This window comes from Folsomia candida, unplaced genomic scaffold, assembly GCF_002217175.1.
Source record: "Folsomia candida strain VU population unplaced genomic scaffold, ASM221717v1 Fcan01_Sc002, whole genome shotgun sequence".
Classification (NCBI taxonomy): Eukaryota; Metazoa; Arthropoda; class Collembola; order Entomobryomorpha; family Isotomidae; genus Folsomia; species Folsomia candida.
Genome location: NW_019091194.1, coordinates 12,040,884 through 12,065,906, shown reverse-complemented (window position 1 = coordinate 12,065,906; position 25,023 = coordinate 12,040,884). Strand labels below are relative to the sequence as shown.

At 36.6% G+C, this 25,023-nt stretch overlaps 3 protein-coding genes and 1 long non-coding RNA gene across 6 annotated transcripts; 2 read left to right on the top strand and 2 right to left on the bottom strand.

Moving 5' to 3' along the window:
- Positions 1-4,542: 4,542 nt before the first annotated feature.
- On the top strand, positions 4,543-18,052 carry LOC110844146 (nidogen). 2 transcript variants are annotated; one of them, XM_035848279.1, is made up of 25 exons: positions 4,543-4,969; positions 5,111-5,190; positions 5,294-5,430; positions 6,566-6,758; positions 7,844-7,974; positions 8,050-8,121; positions 9,667-9,758; positions 9,929-10,081; positions 10,455-10,688; positions 10,769-11,116; positions 11,199-11,279; positions 11,365-11,458; positions 11,529-11,605; positions 11,677-11,940; positions 12,035-12,184; positions 12,270-12,416; positions 12,483-12,608; positions 12,681-12,812; positions 15,811-16,338; positions 16,422-16,491; positions 16,746-16,847; positions 16,931-17,103; positions 17,174-17,282; positions 17,353-17,471; positions 17,549-18,052. In XM_035848279.1, exons 1-25 carry the CDS (start codon positions 4,819-4,821, stop codon positions 17,668-17,670), a joined length of 3,885 nt encoding a protein of 1,294 aa, XP_035704172.1. In that variant the 5' UTR covers positions 4,543-4,818; the 3' UTR covers positions 17,671-18,052. The 2 variants fall into 2 exon arrangements, with proteins under 2 accessions (XP_035704172.1, XP_021945973.1); XM_022090281.2 differs by having other exon boundaries at positions 4,544-4,969; positions 6,566-6,707.
- On the bottom strand, positions 17,855-21,136 carry LOC110844151 (venom carboxylesterase-6). The gene is made up of 10 exons (XM_022090287.2): positions 20,754-21,136; positions 20,530-20,670; positions 20,395-20,461; positions 20,217-20,315; positions 19,980-20,118; positions 19,647-19,887; positions 19,407-19,575; positions 18,517-18,939; positions 18,311-18,437; positions 17,855-18,231 (listed from the first exon to the last, which is right to left on the bottom strand). Exons 1-10 carry the CDS (start codon positions 20,964-20,966, stop codon positions 18,057-18,059), a joined length of 1,794 nt encoding a protein of 597 aa, XP_021945979.1. The 5' UTR covers positions 20,967-21,136; the 3' UTR covers positions 17,855-18,056.
- Positions 21,044-22,146, top strand: LOC118434531. The gene is made up of 3 exons (XR_004834097.1): positions 21,044-21,138; positions 21,216-21,256; positions 21,966-22,146. It is a non-coding gene; the product is annotated as an uncharacterized LOC118434531 (long non-coding RNA).
- On the bottom strand, positions 21,457-23,703 carry LOC110843448. Of its 2 annotated transcripts, none has more exons than XM_022089412.2 (7): positions 23,061-23,703; positions 22,801-22,962; positions 22,670-22,716; positions 22,459-22,604; positions 22,146-22,368; positions 21,937-22,071; positions 21,457-21,869 (listed from the first exon to the last, which is right to left on the bottom strand). In XM_022089412.2, the coding sequence occupies exons 1-7, from the start codon at positions 23,101-23,103 to the stop codon at positions 21,714-21,716; spliced, it is 912 nt and encodes a 303-aa protein (XP_021945104.2). In that variant the 5' UTR covers positions 23,104-23,703; the 3' UTR covers positions 21,457-21,713. The 2 variants fall into 2 exon arrangements, 1 of the variants encoding a protein (XP_021945104.2); XR_004834095.1 differs by having other exon boundaries at positions 21,735-21,869; positions 22,554-22,604.
- Between the last annotated feature and the right edge of the window lie 1,320 nt (positions 23,704-25,023).

Below are 25,023 nucleotides of genomic sequence, written 5' to 3'. Positions count from 1 at the left end.
CTTTTGAATACCAACAGCTCATTATGATAATGATGGTTTAAGTGCAATATACCACTGCCCGCATAGTCCACGTTGCAATCCGCATGAACAGTGTCTTGACTTCTCGGTAACTTAATTATCACGATTCAAGGTTTTTGGGGTAGTTATTCCCACAATTATATAGACAAATATGGTGCGAATTATTGAGAATTTGTACTATAATTAGTATTTTGAAACGAGTAACAATATTGTATTCACCAGTTCATTTGTTTGGATCGACAATTAGTCTTATCTGTCCGAAGAAGATATTTATTTTGCATATTTTACATTCTGCATAATCTAATCTGTATCCGCCAACCACAAATGAGTCGTCACGCGGAGTAAACCAATTCATTCTCCACTCTATAAATGGTAAACATTGGTACAGGAGAGCTGATTCATTACTAATTTGCAATACATAATTTGCACTTTGTGTGTATGGCTGTGTTAACAAGTACTTTTGGTTTTAGTTAATTCATTTATTGAATTTAGCTTCGTCGCCAATATTTGCATGCAAATTTTACTATTTCATAACTGGCTCGATTCGATTTAGAACTGGCTAAAATTGAATTAACGCTGTTATTCTTCTTAAAAATTTAAAATTAACTAGCCGTAAATCGTGTACGCATCCGTATGCAACATGACCTACGTGATACGGAGAAAATTACAGGAATGACTCATGTTGCTTTCATTCATATTTAAGCATGTAGTATTTTTTTTCATAAAAAAATTTGCACCGAGCACTGTTTACTCAAACGTAATCTGATTAACATCACAAGCTCAACCCACTCAAAATATAATGGAATAGGAAGAATCCAACTTGGGTCTTCTTGACTACATGAAAGGAAACACGACAAAAAACTGACCGAGTGACATTTAAGGTACTTTTCATTTCACTTTCTATTTCAACAGCCAAGAGCCAACCCGGATCCATTACGTCTTAAGTAATTCGCAACGATGACGGTATGTTAATTGATTACTCATCAATTGCATCATGAAGTGTGTGGTGTATGGTCACAGATAGTGGATGGTGGATGGTGTTGAATTTAACATATGTAATGGTATGTATGTAATCGTATGTTGTCTGTGCAATGTTAATAAAAGTGATGACGACGTGCGAAAAGGTTCTTGTTTATGACGGGGTCGATTCATTATGAAGTCACTGGAGTTGACTGGAGAAGTGAATGAAGTCATCATTTCGGGTTTCTTTCAATCTTGCTCCATGTATTTTAACATATTGACAAATCATACATCTGAATAATGAGATGACTCAAAGTTGTAGAATTTATCGTATTTAAAATTAACTGTGATTTCCAACAGTTGCTTGTATATGACTGGACAATAAGAAAGATGACCAACATTTTCTTGCTCAATAGCACTTTCATTTTCATCTGGACACTTAGATATTTTGGCGGAAGGGTTTCTTGGAATTCGTTGATCCTACTCACTAAGCTATATTTACATAGAAGAAATAATGCGTACTATGACACAAATCAATGTTTAAAAATATCAATGCTTGCTAAATACTATTACTAATCCATTCATAAATTGTAGATTTCTTGTAACTGCGGTTTACTCATTTATTACTGGACAACTCTAGTAAGAAATACGGGTGAACGAGAAATGTGTTTTGTTTTGACGAACTCAACTGCCAACGCTATGTAGTTATAGGAGAATCATGTTGCACCATGATTTTGCAGCTTTCGCAGGTTCATGAATCATGCCTGCATGACTTTTTGGATTAAAACTTTTAAAGGAGTGCCATTGTCGTGATGTACAAAAAAATGAAAATATCATTATCAAATTACAGCGAGTGAGCTGCCATTACCCTTTTGACTTTATTAAATAACTCTTAATTTTAATTGAAAATGTCAAAAGTACCCCATTGTTTTGTCATTAATAAATAAAAACGATGTGACTGAATTCAAACGAAGATAAGTAATTATGCAGTTAGGCGACAGTGTTGAACAAGACATTTAATTTTTTTCGAGCAAAGATAATCCATAAATGGGAATATTGTTTTGATAGACACAATAAGATAGCAAAATTGCTTGCCCAGGACGATAACTATTTGGAAGTCATTGCAATAAACCACTTGTAGCTCATCAAAGAGGTATAATCTAAAATCTTGACAATTGAAGGCCACAGCAGGAACAACGAGAAATGAGTTTGTAGTTAAAATTATGTACAACTTTATGTACAGTCAGCATTTATCGTAATCCAAAGGTAAACAAATCTTTAATACAGCAGTAATTAACTTCAATTTATCATTTCCTGTAATTGGTAGACGAGGTACAAAGAATGCTGTCTAAAAACTTGACGATTCTAATTAACGAGTTTACATATTTTGCTTCCACTTACATACATTCTAGTACCGTGCACGTACATATGACGTATGAAAGTATGTGCTATCTAAGTACATTAGGGTTATACTTGTATAAATATCCACATGTACCCTCGTACGTTTTTAATTTGCTGTCCATATTGTCTGCTGGATTGTAATTATCACCAGCACTCCAGGAGACTTTTTTTGCAGAGTTTTCGCAATTTGACATGTTAGTTGCAGCAACATATTTATGTAGTATACATATACGAATGCAAGATGAACTATACCGTCTAAATTTTCAAAGATATTATTATGTATGAAACTCATGTCTCATGCAGGTACACAGACGGCAGATTTATTTACGTATATCGTTCTGCAAAATTGAAGCAGAAGTTAAAGGTGTTGTTCCGCTATGCTGCTCTTGCAGTGGGAATGCAGTTAAGTTTTAATACAATAAAAAACTCAAGGCCCATGAAACAATTTATTACATGTTCATCCTTTGACACATCCACAAGAATTGAGATTTGATGTTTTGAAGTATAATTTTGGACATTGCCACAAAAAATGGCTTTGTTCATTTTCAATACACAATCATAATTTTATTATTTGAAAGGGTGTCTGGTAGTGGACAGTACTTATTCTGTCCCATATATTGATCAATTTTAGCTATAACTTAACAATTTGCATATATTTTGCTATCTGTCGGGACCACATGGTGTGTATGTAAATATCTAGTTACTTACATAGTATCCTAAATTAATAAAATATGGTTTTCGAAATAAGGTAGTTTTATTTTAAAATTAGTAAAGGCTTGTGTCCTAAATAAAAGATTATGATTCCCTTAAATAAGTAAAAAAAAATCTGTCTAACATATAAATATGGCTGTATATTATTGTATATAAATATATTTACACTCAATCCAATGTGCATAGGTCAGGTACAAAAACACTTACATTTTAAGGGCTACAATTTACTACCTCAACTCAAGATTATGATGGATAAGGTGTCGAGGACAGGATAATGTCGAAGAAGTTAAATTATTTTTATGCCCATGAAGCTGGTTAAACCATTTTGCATCATCCATGTTAACTACGATGGACTGTACATGTAACCCATTGCGATGCTAATAGAGCCATAAAGCAAACGATAATAATTTTCTCGAACTTCATTCTTATTCCTTGAATAGCTTTCACGTTTCACGACATTTTAATGTAGTATGCAAATTTTGTGTCGTAATTTTTCTGGCAAATGTGACAATTTTTTGTGAGCTGGTAATTAAAAACATAGAAGGGCAGAGTTGAATGGAAATTCCGCAATTTTCACAAAGACGATAACAAGACAAATTAAGACTGAGCATTGTGCATTCCTAATATCCCCTTGAAGCCATCGCATCTAAGGTATTAATGCACGCTTGATTAAAATGCATACGGATACTTCTAGCCTTTGCAGAGGCTCGACGCTTTGTGAGAAGGCCTTGAATATTGTAAATTAAATTCACACGTTTTTCTGCAACTAGAGATCTTGTACTGATTTTGAATTCGTCTTCATCAATTAATGATTTAAAGAATATCAAAAAGTAACATTTTCATTTACTTGAAGCTTGGGTGAATTGCATTCTTTTAAAAATCGACAGCAGTTTTTATGAAGCACGTATGCAGCGTTTTGTAAGCTATCAAATGAGTGAGTAATTTCATGGTTCTGCAAAGTTTAAAAGTTTGCCCGTTTGACACACATTTCAAATTCCGACACATGGATAAACATTTATTCTATTTTCACCAGAATAGTTGGAAAAAATGATTTTGCAGATTTATTTTAAGAATTTGTAGTCTGGAGAACATAGTCTGGAGAAAATACATGCCACATGTTATGATTCATGTGGCTGTAACATACACGTATTTACGTATCTAGTTAATCACGTTTAATGGATCATATTCATGCTTAGTTGTCTTTAGATTTCTGCTTATTTTGCATTGGTTTTTGGTATTGGAACAATCGAGAGTTCAACTTTAAGGCTACCATATTTATTTACAGAGGTTATTCTAAAGAGAAACGATGCATTCACATAAATGAGTTGGGTTTACAAAGATTAGGATTGGCTGCACTCCGGGTTACTAACTTTACTAATTCTCAAGTAAGCTGAATGCATGCTCACATGGAAAACGAAGCCGGCACAAAGGATGGGAAAGATACGGAACAAGATTCAACCCGAGCTTTGAAAATCTTATAAGATTTTCATCCCAAAATAAACTTTGACCCGGAGCCAAAAGTCTTCCATTCCGTCAGTCATCCGAAGGAGTTTGTAGAGTGAACAACATTTCCTGAGTGTTTTAAAACCCATAAAGCATCGAGTCTCCTGTCGGTGCAGTTGCAGAGTGTCGGGTGGGTAGATAACCAATGTCTCCTCCTACAACGAATTGACAGACAGGAGTTCAGAGTTGTGCTGTCTTCCGAGAACGGAAAAATATAGTTTAAAGATGTGGGAAAGAAAAAGAATCACATTTAAAATCTTCTTCCTCTCCTCCTTTGTGTTTCTGAGTAATTTTTATGGGGCGCTTTCGGAGGATGGCGTTCCCCCTAAAATGTTCCCGTACGGACTGGACCACGTTGATGTCAACTTGCCCAGAGGTGAGCCAATAGACTACTTGCTTTACCCGTACCTTTGCATCGAGAAGAAATTAATAATTTTCTGAAAAAAGTGATTAGCACATGCGCTAAAAATTATTGAACAAAAATAATATATATCTTTCCATCAATTAATTAATTTAGATGTGGATGACATTTCCTCGCCTGAGATCAGACTGCAGACTCCAATTGTCTTATATGGACAGCAGTACACGAGTGTGTTTGTAAGTCAAATGTCTAATAAGTACGATTGGAATAAAGCAAAGCATGAAATCATCACTAATCAAATCGTTACAAAATTAATTCCGACTCTTAAATATTTTGCAGGTCAACCAAAATGGTTTGATTTCGTTCCTCACAGAGATTCCGACGTTTGTCAATATTCAGTTTCCTCTGGATTATCCTGTAATTGCCCCATTCTACTCGGATGTAGATACAAGAATATCTGGAACAGTGTATTACAGGTAAGGTCCATTCTCGGTGTTTAATATTGTCCTGTCGTGTCATGGCGTCATTTGGCTGCATACTACAATTAATTCCATTAAAATCTCAGCAGTGGGGTACGATAAGAAACTTGTTTCACCCAAAGACGTTTTTAATGCATTAATTTTTATTAATTGAAATGTCATCTCCTATCGTTTGACGTCATTTAAGCGTTCAAATATAAACGCTGCATTTTTATTAATCCTGTTTATTTTAACAGGCAATAAATTATGATGCCTAATACTTATACATATCTACATAGGTGCACTAGGCAGAATATTTCTGTAGCAATATGCGATATGTTTCTATGCATCGCTAAAGTTTGGACTCCAGGTATGCACCAATTGGGATACTTCGAACCCAGACTGATTGTACTTTACAACTTGACTTGCCAAACAGGCTTCGTTTAGAACACATCACGATATTAAGTAACACATGTATGTAGCTCCAGATTGTTTACATCAACGCAATGATGATGCAACCTCTATTTTTGCAAAACTGCATGCAAGTATGAATTACCAAACAAATTGGAGAAACTTTTATATCAGTTTGCGATGAGATGCGATGAGAAACAGCGTGATATTGAATGGTGCAAGCCGTCCAGCAAAATCGACTTTACGTTCATGGAGAGTCATTACGTGTTACGCTTATCAAATTTGAATGCATGTATGTACTTGAGCAATATATACGTAAATGCATTATCTATACATACAGCTAATTACTTGTACTTAATAAATTATTGTCGTGTATTATTATTTACCGAAGAATGGAACTGTGCAAACCGCACCACTCGACTGTCATGATATCAATGGGCACACTCCCCAGAAACAATGATCCTTACCTTACATATTTATATGCTGCCCAAAGTACGCTGTTTAAGTACCCCGAGGATTCGACATAGACTTCTTCTAGTCACGACTTTGTCATAAATATTGATTCTGTCATCGGCAGGAAAATGTCATTGAATAAAATTATGATTTCATTATATGTACGTACGTACGTACCCATATCATCCGATGATCAGAAGCAAGCAAGATTATATTGTTGCGCAGCAAGTTATTATTCACGGGGACAAAAAATTAAAGTTGATAATTCAACGCATTGTTTTTGCTTTAGAGAAACTCAAGCTGACGAATTGTTGGAAAGAGCAAGAACAATGTTTTCTGACCATTTCTCATCCGCCGTCAATTTCCAACCCTCGAGCCTCCTAATCGTGACGTGGGATGATGTGGGCTACTTTGATAGAAAGAGTGACAAGGTATTCACAAATAAGTTGCCTCCTGGAACTCGTGTGGCTCCAGATGAACGGGTATTTTATTGTTTCATGTATGCATGCACGTACTCATAACTAATTGATGTCGCCATCGCAGAAAAAAAATTGGGGGCAATTGAGTTTGAACAAATTCTAAATTATGTATATAAAGAGTTAAATACCTAGTTTCATGCGCCGCAAATAGTGTTTGTTGCTTTTTAATTACTTATCTAATTACGAGCATTGTTAGATATCTGCATACGTATGGTCGGCTACAAAAATAGTGTTTTGATTCTCTGGAAAATTAAAGATCTTCCAGCTTCATGTCCATCGTCACATAATTATTGGTAAAATGCTTATTGAAATTTATTTTGCTGCCATCACATCAGTGATACACATTAGTACAAAGTTGAGCACCAACTGACCCACTTTTGAACGATTGTTTTATTTAGTCTGATCTTTCATCTAAAATTGGGCCATGTCGACTGTACTTTCATTCAATTACAGATACCATGTCCTGCCAAGACTTGAGACAATCCTCATTTTTCATCCTCAATTCAGTCTACAAGTTCCTTTTTGTTTTAAGGATTTTGTATAATTCAATTTTAATTTTGAATTGATATTTCAGTACGACGAATTTTAAATTTTAAATCTTTTCTCTAGCATGACAAAATAGACGTTGTTGGCTAGAATTAGTTTGATGTCACACTTTATTTGTTTGTGCTGTTACTGTAAATGAACCTTTCAGACAATTTTACGGCAACAGATTCCACTTGGCCTGTGCCTGCTCAATGATTCACAATTTGTGCATATGTACATATGCACATATACTGCACCACATCCGTAATCAAAACAACGCCGCCCACGGTTTTGGCAACAGTCGATGATCTGCATGCTGGAAGCATTTTTGCATACAGAGTTAACATGCATAATGTTTCTCTAAGCCATTGCATAACAATGATTGACTGCTGATGGCTTAAACAGAAGCCAAGAAACATATCAAACAGATAAATTTGGAAGAGAATACCAATCTTGCCAGCTAAGAAATAAGAATTAGAGTTGGAATTGTTGGGCATATGTATTATCAGACTCATCCTCAGATTAAGAGAATTTCTTACAGTTTGTAATTTTGCTTCTTTTAGAGTAACACATATCAGTTGGTAATTGGATCTGATGGCGGTGACTCGTATGTGGTCTTCCTGTACGACAAAATACAATGGATACAAGGGACAGGAAAAAATCCAAGTTTGCCTGATGCAAAGGCTCAAGCCGGGTATGGATCCTCAAAGCGGTGTAATCCAAGGGACTTGTTTTTACTTTGAAAATATGTATGTATGTACACTTACAGTCTCAATTCTGGAAATGGACCTCACTTTGAACTTAAAGGATCTGGAACCGATCAAGTTTCCAACATTCACAAGTTTGTTAACTTTTTAAACCATGCCACCCATCAACCTACTTTACTCGTTTACTAAATCCTCGTCGGCATGCATGTTCTAAACCATTCTGTGGAGATTCTTAGGATTAGTATGTACATTTTTTTCTCCCCTAATAGAGAGTTGGAGATTTTTTGTACTTTTACTTGTACTGTACTGTGACTACAGTACAATACAAAAATTAGTACAAAAATCAAAAGACCTGGAGAATTTCATTATTTTGTACTCTGAAAAAATTGTATTGTAAAACTCCGCGAAATAGATGAGTCAAAAATTGAGACAAATCAACTCATGATATACAAAATGAGAATCCCTCCAACATGTGCGTTTAAAACGATCAAACCAAAAAGTCGAAATTTTTTACCCTTGACCTCGATTAAAACGGTCACCAGGCTGATATAAGCCGAAATGATAGTAATTTCTGAACTCCTCGCTTCAAAGTGAACTACGTCTGCAACGGTTGAAATAAAATATTAACATTTTTGACCTTTGACCTCGTGAACATGGTCACGGGGTCTTCATACGTTAAAGCTATGCAGATTTCTTAAATTCTCGCCTTAATACACGTCTAAAACAGTCGACACTTAAATTGCGACCTTTGACCTCGTCCTTTCGGTCATTGGTTGGTCGTAGGTCAAAAGTATTGACGACTATAAATTCTTGGTGAAATTTCCTTTAAAATGATACCGCATATGAAAATTAAGGTACAATTTTGCGTTTACTTCACGCCAGGGTGACCTTGACCTTGACCACAGGGAGCCCATCTTCGAACTCGACCTAGGGTCAAAAATTAGAAGCAAAATGGCGAAAACGGCGTCTGATTACATTGAGGCGTTCTAGAGATATCCTAGTTGCCAACCCTTGATTTTTCCACAGTAGTACAAATTGAGCCCGTGTTTCAATTTGTCTACTGCAGACTGTAGAATTAGTACAAAAAGCTGATGACGTCATCATCTAGAGTCCACAGTACAGTCTACAGTCAGAGTACAAGGAATCTCCAACTCTCTAATGAAGAGTGCATGAGCTCTTGCTCGTAGTCGTTGTTTACTTAAACGGTTCTCATTGTGCTGGCACACATGCCTACGTAAGTCAGTCATAATATGAGTGTCACACTGAAATGAAACATTAGTCCAATAACTTTACGAATTTGTTTGGGGAGTCGTCTTTTTGGAATTAACAGAATATTTCTATGAATCGTTATAACTTTTCTAAGCAAAAACAATAATGGTCGATCATGAGAACGAATAGCTCTGGAGATGAATGTACACATGTTTAGTTTGAGATGGCCTGCAGCTGCAACAAACTGTCGTATGCATAGCCTCAGCACAAGTAAAAATAAATTTAATGTCTTTCGTCCTACGTGCAAAATGTAGCGTGCCAATCCATTAATGCAAAGATCAATAGTAAATTTTAAAAGTTAAAAAGGAAAGATGCATTAGTCCAAGAAAAATAACTTCTGACACATTTCTTAAAATTACTTATCATTTATGTAAAATATTTAAACAAGTATAATTAATTATTTAATCTAGACGTTCTAACGTCAATGAGGAAGGCGTTTGGATGCTTAGAATCGGTCGTGTGAGTAATAATTTGGATGAACCTGACTTGAATGTTCCTCGAGGTAAGTAAGAACTAAAATTTAAATAGAAAAAGACGCCAGCCGCTTTGACCTATAATTAAATATGTGTTTTCTCTGACCCATTTTTCTTATCGAAATGGAGGTTACTATGTATGTACAAGATTTGTTATTCAAGTTATGTAATAAGTTGTTTGTACACAATATTTCTAAAGAGTCGTCTCCTGAATCAAGTTCCTCGTGTGCGTCTGGTGGGGTTACAAGCTGTCACAGTCAGGCTTCATGTGTGGACTACAATCCTGGCTTTTGCTGTCAATGCAGAAGACATGGAAATTTCTTTGGAAATGGGAGAGTCTGTTTGCAAGAAGGTAATGTCAACCTTAAAAGTATTCTTCACAAATTCAAGTGTGTAAAGCTTGTAAAGTGAGAGGTGCATGTGCACTAATGCAGTTCATACATCTCTACATAACCTCGATGAAATTTAATTAACTGGGCTTAATATGTAATTATTTATGATGAATGCAACTAATTATTTCCTCCATACTTTCCTCTGAAACCCAAACATCTAAATTGGCAAATATTCATTTAATCTCAAATTATCAAACACAAAATCTGATATGCGTTTACGAAATGCATTTATAAGTTCTAGGAATCAAAGCTTATTTTATGTTATCTGATGATCGTAATTTATCTATCCTGATTCTTGAGTCTTATTTATTTTTCACATTTCATTTTGTACAGAATCTCCACTCCGAGTAAACGGAAAAGTCAGGGGAGTGTTTAATGGGGTAGCAATTGACGACTCTGACCTGTTTTCGTACATCGTTCCTCAGGATGGGCGTGCTTACACGGCCATCGCCAAAATTCCTGAGCGACTTGGGTACGACATGCAAACTGTCATTACACTCGGAACAAGTATAGGTTGGCTGTTTAGCACAGCAGTGAAAGGGGCACCCAACGGCTTCTCCTTGACGGGTAACAGAAATTACACATAATTGTAACTAATTATGTATAATATTTAAATATATTTACAATTTGTTAATATATTTTCTCAGGCGGCGTCATGAATTACACGTCAGAAATAAACTTTCACCAAACTGGGCACAAGGTTCAACTTCATCAAAATTTTATGGGGTTGGATGTCTTCTCCCATTTAAAGGTTGACAGCAGAATTCATGGGTCTGTTCCTATCGTGCCAGTTGGGAAAACGATTGAAGTGAACGATTTGAAAATGGAGTTTACCAGAGTTTCTGCGGGACTATTACGATCCAGATCATCTCACTCTTACGTTGTAGAAGGGACATCACAAGAACATCCATTTACCATCGAGCAAACGATAGAATATGAAGAATGTCCATTTGTTTCCCCTGTTCCTCCGGAAATGGACACTCTAACCACAAAAGGTTACTAGCTAATTTTTGAAATATCAGTTGTTGATAAATAATAATTACTTAATTGGTCGGTACTAAGTAATCTTTTTCGTAGTTGGGAGACATTACATTGTTTACGACGTGTCTCAAGAAATTGTCAGATATGCCATCACCAGCAAAGTTTCACCCGTAGATGGTAAAATATTCAAGCAGTTAAACAAATAAACTTTGATTTTTGTTTCCCCTGTCGTGAGGAAATGTTGATGGTGGATTTTATTTAGGTGAGGATCCATGTAAAGTGAATAAAGACAAGTGCGGACCTAACAGCTCGTGTGTGGTGGAAGGAGACAATTATCGATGCATTTGCAATTTGGGGTGAATTGATTTATTTTCGTTTTAATATATTATTCTAATATTAAATAAAAATGAAAACGCCCTGCTTTAGATATGAACAAAGCTACACTTACGAAGACGATGGTGCAGCTCCCGTTGATCAATCAGAACCGGAATGTACTGATGTTGGTGGGTCTTTTACATTTAAAGTTTGGTCTTGAGGAATAACCTCTTAATGTTATCTATAATACCTTTTTTAGACGAGTGTCAAATTGGGACGTCAACATGTGATGTGACCGCCGTGTGTTACAATTCTCCTGGGTCATACAGTTGTGAATGTTTGAGTGGTTATTCTGGAGATGGGTACACCTGCACCAAAATTTTATCTTGTGCGGATGTGCAATGTGGTCAAAATGCAGAGTGTGTGGAGTTATCAGCTGGAAACCCTGAATGCAGATGCCTGCCAAAATTTTATGGAGACGGGCTTTTCTGTTATGAACCAACAGGGGTTGAGGTTGGTACTGGTATGTCCACACGGTTAAATTTGCCATATATTAAAGCTATGTATATATGTATTTACATCCCGTATTCAAAATAAAAATCTGTTTGAATGACAAGGGGATCAACCCGACTGTAGACAAGTCCGTGACCTTTGTGACCCTTTTGCTGAATGCGTGTTTAGCAGTTCCAGCGAGTCCTACGTCTGTAGTTGTCAGCAGGGTTACACGGGAGATGGTCTAAGCTGTCACAGGGATACTCCAACCGATGGTTCGAATGTATAAATCTTGTCACAGTGTGAAGTATGGTCAATATCGATATTATTGATTGAAAATAATTTGTGTCCATTTATCAGAAGAGAGTTGTGATATAATAAACAACTGTCACCCATACGCTGACTGTAAATTGGACGAAACCCAGAGTGAGTACACTTGCGTATGTCAACCTGGATACTTTGGTGACGGATACTCTTGCCTTCGATCTCAAAACTATGGCCCTTCATGTGAGTCATTATTGCGTGCAACATCAACGGAGATCTGAGGAACTGTCTAATGATCTGATTTTTCAGACGAGGAGGAACAACAACGCCCGAACCCAGTTTGTGTTCTCGGAAGTTGCTACTGTTCTGGAGGCTATGAGTATGACGAGGACCGTGGAGAATGCAAATTTTCCTCTGTTGTAAAATCCTCGTCCAGTGCGTATTATTTATGTGTATAGCATATATTGGTTTCTATTTTACCATGATTAATATTACAAATAATTTCAGCCGAGCAATCTCAATGCGACACGGATTCCGCAATGTGCGACTCCAACGCGTCTTGTTTATACCAAAGTGGAAAATACAAATGCGTATGTTTGAACGGATTTTCTGGAAATGGTCTGCAATGTTCTCCTCAAGGTTTGCTTTTTTTACTCGCCAAGTTACTACTGCCACATTTAACCTTTTAAGCATTTACATTTTATAGTCGAAAATGGGGAATGAACTTTGACCATGAATGTCATGGAGAAAAATTTTACACCAAGTTTCCAAAACCATGGTGTTCATGTCATATTTTTTATACATCGAAAGACCAAAGCCATGTTAGTCATGGTCACAAAAATTTGCATTGCAGGACCAATACCATCAAAGTCATGGCGATTGTTTTTGCAAGAAAATACTTTGACCATGACATACATGGAAGTCGAAAATAATAATTTTCACAGCTTTTTAGCCCGAGTCAGGGCTTATGGAACCGTCATGTCCGTCCGTAAACACGATAACTCTCTTTAAACACAAGCTACCGACTTGAAATTTTTACCATGTGCATATTGGACAAAGTTAGGGATCGAGTTCGAAGATGGGCGAAATCGGTCAACTGGTTACCCGGTGGGGGTCATCGGAGTGGGTGGGGTCTTATGCACCAAAATTTCAAAATTGTCGTAGAAAGCTGAAATTTGGCACAGAGGTTGCTAATGGCTCCTAATAGATAAAAATGAGTTCAAGTTGGAAAAAATTTCATCTTGAGGGACCCTAAGGGGTTACCCATACGGATTTTTCAAAATCGTCATACCGAGCTGAAATTTGGTATGAAGGTTAAAAACCTCTTCTGGAGATTTGGTGTAAATTCTCGCCCACAAGTTCTCGCCCGTAAGTTTTCACCGTATGTAAATTCTCACCCATACAAGTTCTCGCCCATACAAGTTCTCACCCGTACAAGTTCTCACCCATACTAGTTCTCACCCATGAAAATTTTTCCCCATCCTCAATTTTATGTGAAAAAGGGTTTCAGCTATACTTAGCTCATGAAATTGTATCACTGATAACTGGTAAAACCAATATGACATTTTTCGACTCCATTCTAAATTTCAGCTGATAATATCAACTTTTACAAATTTTAGAAGTAATGATTAACCAAATATACTGATAAGTCTACCTGTTTCAATAATTCAAATCTTGGAAGTTTATTATACAAAACCTACAGTGCAAACTCCATTTATCCCGAGTCAGGGACAGAGTCTCTGACTCGGTGAGTCACAACCCGCTTCTCCGATTTGACCGACATAATATTACCAAGCTCTGTGGTGTGAATGGTTAAATCTTTGTTAGATATTTTCTGTTATTTGGCACCAAATTTTTGAAGGATTTACAAATTTTTCCCAGTTACTACCAGGATCGGTGGGCTTATTTAACATCTTGAACTTGAACAAAGCTATCCAGAAGTGGTTTTTGGCCTTCATACCAAATTTCAGCTCGGTTACCCGCTAGGGTCACTCTGGCTGCACTTGGCTCACTTTTAACTTCATATTCTTTCATAAGAAGCATTAAGTATCACCGTATCGGATTTCATATTTTTAAACCAATTTCTAAAAATCGGTATGGATGACCCTGTAGGGTCGCTGCAGATAAAAATTTTACCAATTTCATTCCATATTGTTCCATTAAGACCCATAAGCCTCTCTACCAAAATGTCATATTGGTTTTACCAGTTATAAGTGACACAATTTCATGAGCTAAGCATAGCTGAAACCCTTTTTCACATAAAATTGAGGATGGGGAAAAATTTTCATGGGTGAGAACTAGTATGGGTGAGAACTTGTACGGGTGAGAATTTACATACGGTGAAAACTTACGGGCGAAAATTTCCGGGCGAGAACTTACGGGTGAGAACTTGTGGGCGAGAACTTGCATAGTACCCTTCTGGATAGCAAATACAGCTTTATCCAAATTCAAGATGTTAAACAAGCCCACTGATCCTGGTAGTAACTGGGAAAAATTTGTAAATCCTTCAAAAAAATTGGTGCCAAATAGAAAATACCTAGCAAACATTTAACCATCCATAAACCGGAGGTTGGTGATATTATGTCGGTAATTCGGAGAAGAATTTAGAAGCGGGTTGTGACTCACCGAGTCAGGGACTCTGTGAGTTTTTACGTTTTCTAATTTCTTAAAAATACTCTTCGTTCGTCAAAATTGTTATAAAACTCGCTTCCTTCTAGCCAATTCATGGCCCTACATCATGCTATTTGGAAAAACTTGCCTGAAAAACTGCAAAATAACCGTACTAGAGTAGAACTCATTTATAAAACCTATCAGTGAAGCTTTGCTTAGCCCGAACCAGGATTGATTATCAAACCATTGTTTGTCAGAATGTAACAGTCAGTTGTTAGTATTACTTGGCACCAAATTCTAAAAATTTCAGCTTTTTAAGACAATTTCTGAATATCAATATGGGTATGGGTCACCCCAACGGGTCCCGGCATATGCAAATTTTATCAATTTCACTTCATATTCTTCCATTAGGGGCCTCTATACCAATTTTCAGCTCGATTGGATGAATTTGAAAAATCGGTATGGGTCACCCCCTCGGGTACCTCTGGTTGACAAATTTTTCCAATTTCACTTCATATTCTTCCTTTAGGAGCAACTAGAACGCTCCATGTCGAATTTCAGCTTTCTAACCAATTTTGAAATTTTGGTGCATAATACCCTACCCACTTATATGACCCCCACCGGTTCTAAACTTTTCTGATCGAACCCATCTTCTAACTCGGTCGTTGCATTGCCCAGGTACATGTCTGCACCAAATTTGGTCAAAATTGGTTAACTCGTTCGACAGTTCGACTGACATGACAATTACATAAGCCCTGGTTCGGGCTAAAAATCACAACTCGAGAAAAAGTCAGCCTTTGGATGTAATCCGAATATTTTAACGTTGCGATGTGATTAAAAGTCGACAATAATTACTTAATAAATTTCGTAAAAAATTGATATATGTAACTAAGGACGGATCTTTTTAATTGTTCTTTTCGCCCGGCACTTCGTGTAAAATTGTTCGCCATGACATACATGGTCAAAATGCTTAAAAGGTTGTGTAAGATGTTGAGACTCATATGATAAAATATTTAAATGGTTCAAGATTATTGCTCCAGTCACTCTGAATGCAGTCTTCACGGGGAATGTGCATATGATCCAGTCGAACTTCGCTACTCTTGTCGTTGTCGAAATAATTTTGAAATGGTTGGAAAAGAGTGTCGACCAAAACAGGAAGTGGGTTGCGATATATTGCGAAATTGTGACACCAATGCGCAATGTAGTTGGGACGCGAGACAATCAAAATATGCATGCGAATGCAAACCGGGTTTTCGCGGAAACGGTCTCGTATGCCGAGAAGAAGCTTTGGGTGGGGGATGTCAAGGTCCACAATGCACAAGAGAAGCTTCGACTCCGGAAGGCGACCAAATTGTCGTGGCAAAGGGCATGTCCCTCATCAAAATTCAGTTGCAAGGAAATAAAGCGGTTCCTCTGACAGTTGATCCTTTCCAAACGGCGATCGGCATTGATTTTGACTGCTTCAATCAAAAATTATACTGGAGCGACGTTGCCACAAGAGCCATTAAAATGGGAAATGTAAACGGATCTGGCAAAGGATCATTCCTTGATGAAGGTATGTATACAAATCTTGCGTAATTATGTGTTGATGCAACTTTCTTTGCACGGATGACTAATGTATTTTCGTACGTCAATCAGATATTGGTTCCCCGGAAGGCTTAAGCATTGACTGGGCATCAGGAAACATATACTGGACAGACTCACTCCGGTAAGGCTGATATATTTGTAAAATTTAGAGCACAAACTAGATGCGCTTATTTATAACCTTATACAACAATCATGGGTCTCACTTGTCTGAAACCAGGCGTAAAATTTTAAACGATATTACGGACTTTTTGAGTCTCTAGTTTTGATATCGTTTTACATATTTCATACATGTTTTATGTATATATATGAAATCACCACGCCAAACAATAACTATAAGTTCTGAATCATTTTAATAACATTTTTTAACTTTTGCAGAGATACAATTGAAGTTGCCAATTTGAAAAACCAAGTTAGGAAAACCGTCGTCTCAACGGATCTTGTAAACCCACGAGGAATTGCAGTGTATCCACAACGAGGGTACTACATAAATGCATATATACATAGCTATTTAACTTACGAGTACATGCACTAAGAAGTAATAATTATTTGTACATTCTTAGTCGATTGTTTTGGAGTGATTGGAACAGAGATTATCCTAAAATTGAATACTCTGGGTTGGACGGACAAGAACGCCAAGTTTTGGTAGGGGAAGGATTAGCTTTACCGAATTCCCTGGTTGTAGACACTGATGGAGATCAATTGTGTTGGGCGGATGCTGGAACTCATAAGATTGGTGCGTACATCATTTAGCACTTAAAATAAGTTCACAAGAGCTAAACTTTGAATGCATAACAAATATTTAGAATGTGTTGGAATTGATGGAAGAAATCGGAGGACTCAAGTGATGAATGTTCCATATCCGTTTGGGTTGGCACTTGGGCCAGATCACTTTTATTGGAGCGATTGGGAATCGTACGCCTCAAATTTTAAAACGTTTTCAAAATTATTTATGTAGTTTTTCATGTTATAATCCTTATCTTAGGAAACAAATTGAAAGTGCATCTCGTCGAAATGGTGAGCGTTCTTCCAGTTACGAGGTTTCATTAGGAGGTCCTGGGAAATTGTATGGCGTGGTTTACATCCCTGCTCAATGTCCTCAAAGTAATAATTTCAGTATTTCCGCATTGATATTTTTAATTTATGTGATACTAATTGATGTTCTTCTAATGATACTCCAGTGTACAGCCCTTGTGAATATAGTCCGTGTGGAAATGAACGAATTTGCCTTCCGAATATTCGAGGTGGTCGATCCTGCATTTGTGGCGACAATGCTCCCGATGAGTGTCAGAATTTGTTGTAGTAATGGAATGCTGCTTTTATAATTAGATTCACTACCTGACTTTTAATTATTTCTTCATGCACAATTCTCACTTGTTGTTGAAGTTCACACCATATGATTATTTATAGCCTTTGCTGCCAATAAAAAATGGTTATGTATTTAATCTGTAGTTATTAAGATCAAATTTGTTATTATAAGTAATCTGTTATTGGTTTGGTATGATTTGTTTACTCGGATTTTTAATTGTAATAGTTATTTTATGTAATAGATGAGCATTGCGAGTTTGTCAAACTTATCATTCTTTGCTTATATGAAAGACTCGATGGGTATGTAAGCGAGTACATCTAAACTACTTAAATATATTAAACAAATAATATAAATAAAAGTTAAGAGGTGGATTCAATTTTTTAAAGCTTATTTCCCAAAAACGTTAAGTCCAAGGATTTCCAAAATTTCATTCTCTCTTCAATTGGGTCATCAATAATCGTTGTCGAATTGTTTGCGATCCGTAAATATTTCAAGGGAGAGTTTGAGCTGAGGTCCACAGCTGGCCAGTAGACCCCATCGTAAAACACTTTATCTCTGAAAAAGTATTATGATTCATAATTTATAAAGTCCATTTATGCAAATTATTTTACATGAAATATGTACAAAAACCAACCCTTTGGCAAAATCAGTCCATGCTTTGACCATGACTCGAGATGCATCGTAATCAATACTTCCTTGTCTGGCCTCCAAGAAAACATTAAGATTGAACAATAGAAATAACTCGTCTCCGTGTGCAGCCCCTTGTACATAAATAAATATCCATTTAGCTTCCACAGTTCAAAAATTAATTGACAGTGAGTTTTAAAATATATTTTTTACCGTAGGAAGGTGGTTGTACTCCCAAAATGTTCTCATTAATCCAAGTTTTCACAAAGTAACGAGCAATCTGTATTTCTGCAGGAATTATGGCGAGTTGAACAGCATCTACGACTTTGAAAACTGATCCCATTGTTTTATAATCAAAATAGTATAAATACACAGGAGATTGAGATGCCTGCAATTGCACGGTATTGTAAGTTGGCAGAAAGTACATTCTGTCTGAAAACATGTTTGTTAAATTTTGAAAATATCGTGGATCAGAGGGCAACCCGTCGTCACCAAAGTAAAATTTTCGAATTCTGTCGGCAACTGAAATGCTCTTTTCTAAGTTGTCATCGTCGTATCTCAAGAGTCTCGAGAGATGAGCCCTCCATCCGTCGATCGAATCCAATTTTGCAACTGTGGATCGGTCCTTGGTGTATCCTGATGTGAGGGCATAAATAAATTACACATTATGTATGTTTGTATGCAAATATTTAGCTATCATTGTCATTTACACTGCTGTAATGTAGTATTCATTGTAATGTAATGTAACGAGCGCAATGAAGTGAAATTATTGCGATCGATTTGTTCGTCTGCCTGCTTGTCAGCACAATAGCTTTCAAATAAGTCTAGGAGTTTGCTGACTGAGCTTGTAGATCGAAAGGTTAAGACGCGTGATGATGTCAAAGGTCAAAATTTGTAATTTTTTGTTTTGCCGTTTTAGACGTTTTTAGGATGGGGATTTCAGAAATCACGATGACCCCGTGATCGTTAAACGAGGTCAAAGGTAAAAAAAATTTGAAACGTCAAAAATGTCAAATTTTTCTCGAGTATTGTACCTCGAGTACGTAACTCAATGCCGTCCATTCCCACGAGTATATTGCTGGAGTTTATTTATGGTTGATTACCATTGGCAAAGATAATGCCATCAGCTGAATTAATTCCTGATATCCAAGGAACGTGATTAAAATTTCCTTCCTTCAACAAAGTTTCTGGTTCTTCAGTTAAAAACGCTTTTTCATCTTTCACTTGTTCAACGATTGGCCCGTACACGGAATAATCGCTACGAAGTGTATCCTAAAGACCAAAGATTTTTATCAAGTATGCACAAATCGGACAACATGTCTTCCATGCAAATGTGTGCATACTTGTACATCCCTGTGAGTTTCGACAATCTTTAATGCATCCACTTTTTTAAGACAATCTGCAATTTCCCTCGTTGTGGTTTCCTCTGTGCAACCAACTCTTTTAGCTAAACTTCGAGCTTGATCTTCCAAATTGACAGTGTTAGGATAGCGTCTTAACGAACTTCCGGTTTGAGATATTGCCCGATGAAACAAACCTTTCGACATGGGGGACAACATATGCAAATGAACTGAAGCCGCACCGCTAAGTGATGAATGTATCACGTCATGAACAAATTTACAATTAGTACATACATCGTTGTATTTTTTTAAAATAAAGAATTTATGGCCAATTACCTGCTCTCACCGAAAAGTACAACCAAATTCGGATTTCCTCCGAATTTTGCAATGTTCTCCTGAACCCATTGGAGAGATAAATTTTGATCCTTCAGCCCCATGTTTCCACGTATTACATCATCCCCTGTACTTAGAAACCCTATTGAAAAACAAGTCATTTTGATAATAAGTGAACAAACAATGATGAATTTGTGCTTTAAAATGCTTCGATGGAATTCGATGGTTATTATGTATTACCAAAGCTAGAGAGCCGATACCATACTACCACCAAAACCACGTTTTCATCCATAAAATATTTCCCATCATACATCCTTGGATTTCCGCTAAAAAATCCACCTTCATGGTTAAGCAAAATTGTAATATTAAAGAGTCTGTGCTTTTATGTATGTAGTTGTTTGTTAGTAAAAAAAAACACCTCCATGCAAAAAAACGAAAACAGGTAATGACGCTTGTTCCTCACGAGTGGAGTTTGAGTTAAGTATCTAAAATTAGAGCATTTCTAATTTTATGAGGTTAAATTATAAAGTTATTTCTTGCTCTGCAAACCAACATTTGGCGAGTAGACATTTAAATACAGACAATCCTCAACTCCTTTAATTCTTTTGAGAAACATGGCATCGTACTGCAGGCACTCTGGTTTACAACGAGTCGTGTCCATTACACCTGTCCATTTATCTGGTCGCTCAGGAGGCTAACGTTATGTGAACAAATTGACACCATCAGTGATTACCTTAACTTTCATACAGAACATGGTGCTTGGAGTGATCTAGTGACCTCGAATCTAAGGCTCCCGATCGGTGGCTGTGCATAACGAATCCCCAAAAATTGAGAGTATTGTTTTCCTTGCCGAGAAATTGCAGTGGAACCACGAATCATTCCATCAGATAGTTCAATCACTGGTGATGATACTAATAGGGTTGATGTGGACGCAATTAGATCAACCCACAATGCAATTAAGAGGACTGCATTTCGAATTAATTTTTTCATAATTTAAGAATGCAAAGTAGGAAGTGTAAGCTGTCAATATATAATAACTATAACTTTATTTATTTAAATGTGTCGAATGCACATGTACCCTAAAATACCAATGCTGACTAACTGTAGGACCGTCACCAATATTATCTTCTCCAAGGTTGGAAAACAACTGAAACAAGTTTAGGTAGCAAACTAACTGTCGTATTACCTAAATACATATGTACATTTAACAACCTAAAAGGGGTTTGTTTGTCATTTCAGGTATTAAAAGAAGCAAGTTGTATTTGCTGAGAACTGCATAGGTATGTACCTTCCATATACGTACACGTAAGCTCCATATACACATACATCCAATTTTATACCATTATGTAACTGCTTGCTTGTTAGTTTTTTTTTTAATAATTGGTTCCAATGGAAAATTTCATAGTTGGTAAAAACAATATGAATCGAGATAATCTTAATGTGTGCAATATCTTGCAATTATTTTTTTCCGTGTTTTTCGTTAAGCTGAACTTAATAATTATGGTTGGATTGGGAGGATCAGTGAGCGTGGGAATATTTTATCCTTGAAAAACCATATCCATAATATTTAGCATAGGAATTGGAGACCAATGCTCACAAACTAAATTCTCCTTCAAGTTAATCAAATTTACGATGAAAGAAGTTTTTGAATTTATTTCTTAAGCTTATTAGTCACATGAATTGGTTTTTCGTTAAATTAAAATGACTGCAAATAGAATGCGTGTCATATTAGCTTATTTATAAAAACCCAAATTCGTCCTCAAGGGGTGTAACAGAATGCGGTCCAAAGAGCACACCTTGCAAAATGACCCCAAAGTTTGCAGGCCATTCTCTCCAAAAATAAGGAAACGCAATTTCTCCTATGTATTCGTCCATGTTGGGGAAATCTTGAGCCTAGCAATTTGCAAACCAAAATTATGCAATTCAAATTCTATTCAATAGACGTTTGGCAAAGACGAACCATTTCGATAACTTCTCCACATCCAACAGATGCTGCCAGCAAAGCATACGTTGCCCAACAGCCCAAATCAGCATGGTGCAAAATTCCGGACCTGAGAAGCCGAATTATTACTCTTATTCCATGACCGCTGGCCAACTATAAAGATTAATATTACACATGTTAAATTCCACTTATTATTTATCAGTTGTGACATCGTCTCATGAACGCACTGCTCTTTTTAGCGTAGTTGATGACCAAACCATTTCTGCCACGCTTTGAAGTATTCTCATGTGAAACATAATGGGAACATTTCGACGATTCAATAACCAGATTAAAATAAGCACTGATCCCTCCGCAAGATTTTGGGCTTTCGGAGTTCCATAATAACAACTGCGGCACAAACTGGATGCTGTTATTCGAACCCTTTCCAGTAGTTGACGATTGATATCCCCACTAAAAACATGATAATGTCAAATTAATAATATTTGTAATGCAATAAAGCAAGTTCCATATGTGTGAATGCAACAATGCTAACAAATGTACGTGAAAGGCAGCAATCGGCATGCTTCCAACAGAATATGTCTATATTTCCGAACGTCCTCGTTGTATCTGTCCAGTGCAGTTACATCCAAATTTACCTCGAGATGTTGTGGATCAATTGCTTCATCGTCGGGAAAATCATACTCATCCTGAAATCCATGTTTTTCACAATAACCTCGTTTTAAGTTCAACTTTGAGTAAATCGATAGCTTACCAGGTTCAATAGCATGGAAAACTCTGACACTTGTGGGGCTGCACGAGCTGGTTTCCAATGAACATTAAGCATGTACAAATTGGCGTTTATCTTTATGATTAATAGCAATTTAAAAGAATATTAAAAATTACTCTCCGCCACGCTGAATGCTTGAAATGGCTCATCGAGAAGTTCCTGGAATTTTGAGGATGTTTTTGATGATCCCACGGACGATTCAACCTTTAACCTGGAAGCGGCTGCTTTAGCTGTTGCGATCAACACAGCTCGTGGAACCCCACGACCACTGTCGATAGCTGAAACACAATTATGCACAGTGTTCACATGAGAATCCCGGGTGGATGATTAAAGGTACAATTTAAAAATCAAATATGTGCATATGCACAGAGCTCACCAATTTTTTCAACATCCTGCTTCACAATCACCTTTTTAGACATTCTTGTTGTAGAATTTGAAGATTAAAAGTGTGAAAAGTGCCAAAGTGTGAAAATATGCAATCGGCTTGAACATTTTAAAATGATATTTTGAATAAAGCCTCATTTTATTTTACTTGATGTTTATTTATTTTAACTTGACAACAATTAAACACAGGGTTGTTAAAGATCAAAATTATTTGACACTTTATCAGTCTATAAGGTTACGACAAATGGCCGAGTTACAAAATAAATTTTCATTTTTATTAGCCCGAGGAAGGGCTTATGGAACCGTCATGTCCGTCCGTCCGTCTGTCTTTCTATAACTCTCTAACGAGCTGACCGATTGACTTGAAATTTTTACCATGTATGTACATATTGGACAAGTTAGAAAACGAGTTCGAAGATGGGCGAAATCGGTCAAGTGGTTGACCGGTGGGGGTCATGTGAGTAGGTGGGATAAAATTTTGAAATTCAAAATTGTCGTAGAAAGCTGAAATTTAGTACAGAGGTAGCTAATGACTTCTAATAGAAAAAAATGAATTTAAGTTGGGAGATTTTTCATCTTGAGGGACCTTATGGGGTGACCCATACTGGTTTTTCAAAATGGTCATATCGAGCTGAAATTTGGTAGAGAGGTTGCTTATGGGGCCTAATGGAAGAATATGAAATGACATTGACAGAATTTTTATTTTGAGGGACCCTATGGGGTCACCCATACCTATTAGAAATTGCTTTAAAAACATGAAATCCGGCACGGTGATACTTAATGGCTTCTCATTAAAGAATATGAAGTTAAAATGCCAAATAGTAGAAAATATCTAACAAACGTTTAGCCATCCACACCACGGAGGTTGGTAATATTATTATGCCGGTGAATTTCGATTTGTCGAACGAAGTTGAAATTTTGACAACGGGTGAGACCGTAGGGCCTAATCCATACAGATTTTTCAAAAATATGCCACTCCACCAGTCAATACTTGTTTTGATCGACCACCGCAACGCCTGACTCGGGCTAAATAAAGGCTGCACATTGGAAATTTCAAGTTTACTATTAGACATAATACCCTCGAGATTTTTAGCTTAAAAAATCAATCTAAAAATTACGATGATTTTATCTTTCAGAATGAAGTCTCTATGTCTGCGCATTCAAAAGTTATTAAAGGTCAAACTAGTTGGTGTCTCTACAAGGGACTTCAGACACCAATGATTTTAAAAATAATAATTATTTTTAAAATCATTGGTGTCTGAAGTCCCCCGTGGTTCCATAAAAATCCCTCTGTTCCTGCCGCACTATGACAACCTCCGGATTTATGAAATAACTCTCATTTTGTGGAATTATATAATCTCCATGGAAATTCTCGCAAATGTCCGGGTTTTTTGTATAGACTTCGCATTGCCCGAGCCGGTCCATAAAATAATTATTATTTTATTTGTAACTCGACCATTTGTCGCAACCGTTAAGGGAGACGCGTTACCTAGATACTTAAGGTCAAGCAATCGTGGTTAAAGATACAGTAATTTGATAAGACTTATCAAATTACTGTATCTTTAACAACCCTGAATTAAACAGCTTTGGATTCAAAATTTGGACTGGGATCCTAAAGGATTCTTCAATCACTAGCGGCTACGCCGGTGTTTCTGGGTTCGGCCGTAACTCATAAAAATTAAAAAAAATTATTTTTTCAAAAGCTGGATATTATAATATCCAGCCTTGTGTATCCATGTGTCTGTCTGTTCATAAATTCCACAAATTCATACTTTTACGTAAACTGCCTGTGCATTACAACTTTACAAGCGTAGAAATTAAATAGTAAATTAAAATGCACAAAAAATAAAGTAAAAATAAAAACCTACAGTGCAGGTAGACTCCATATAGCCGAGTCGGGGGCAGAGTCTCGGTGAGCGGTGTGTTCTCGGTGAGTCAGAGTTCTAAATTTTTCT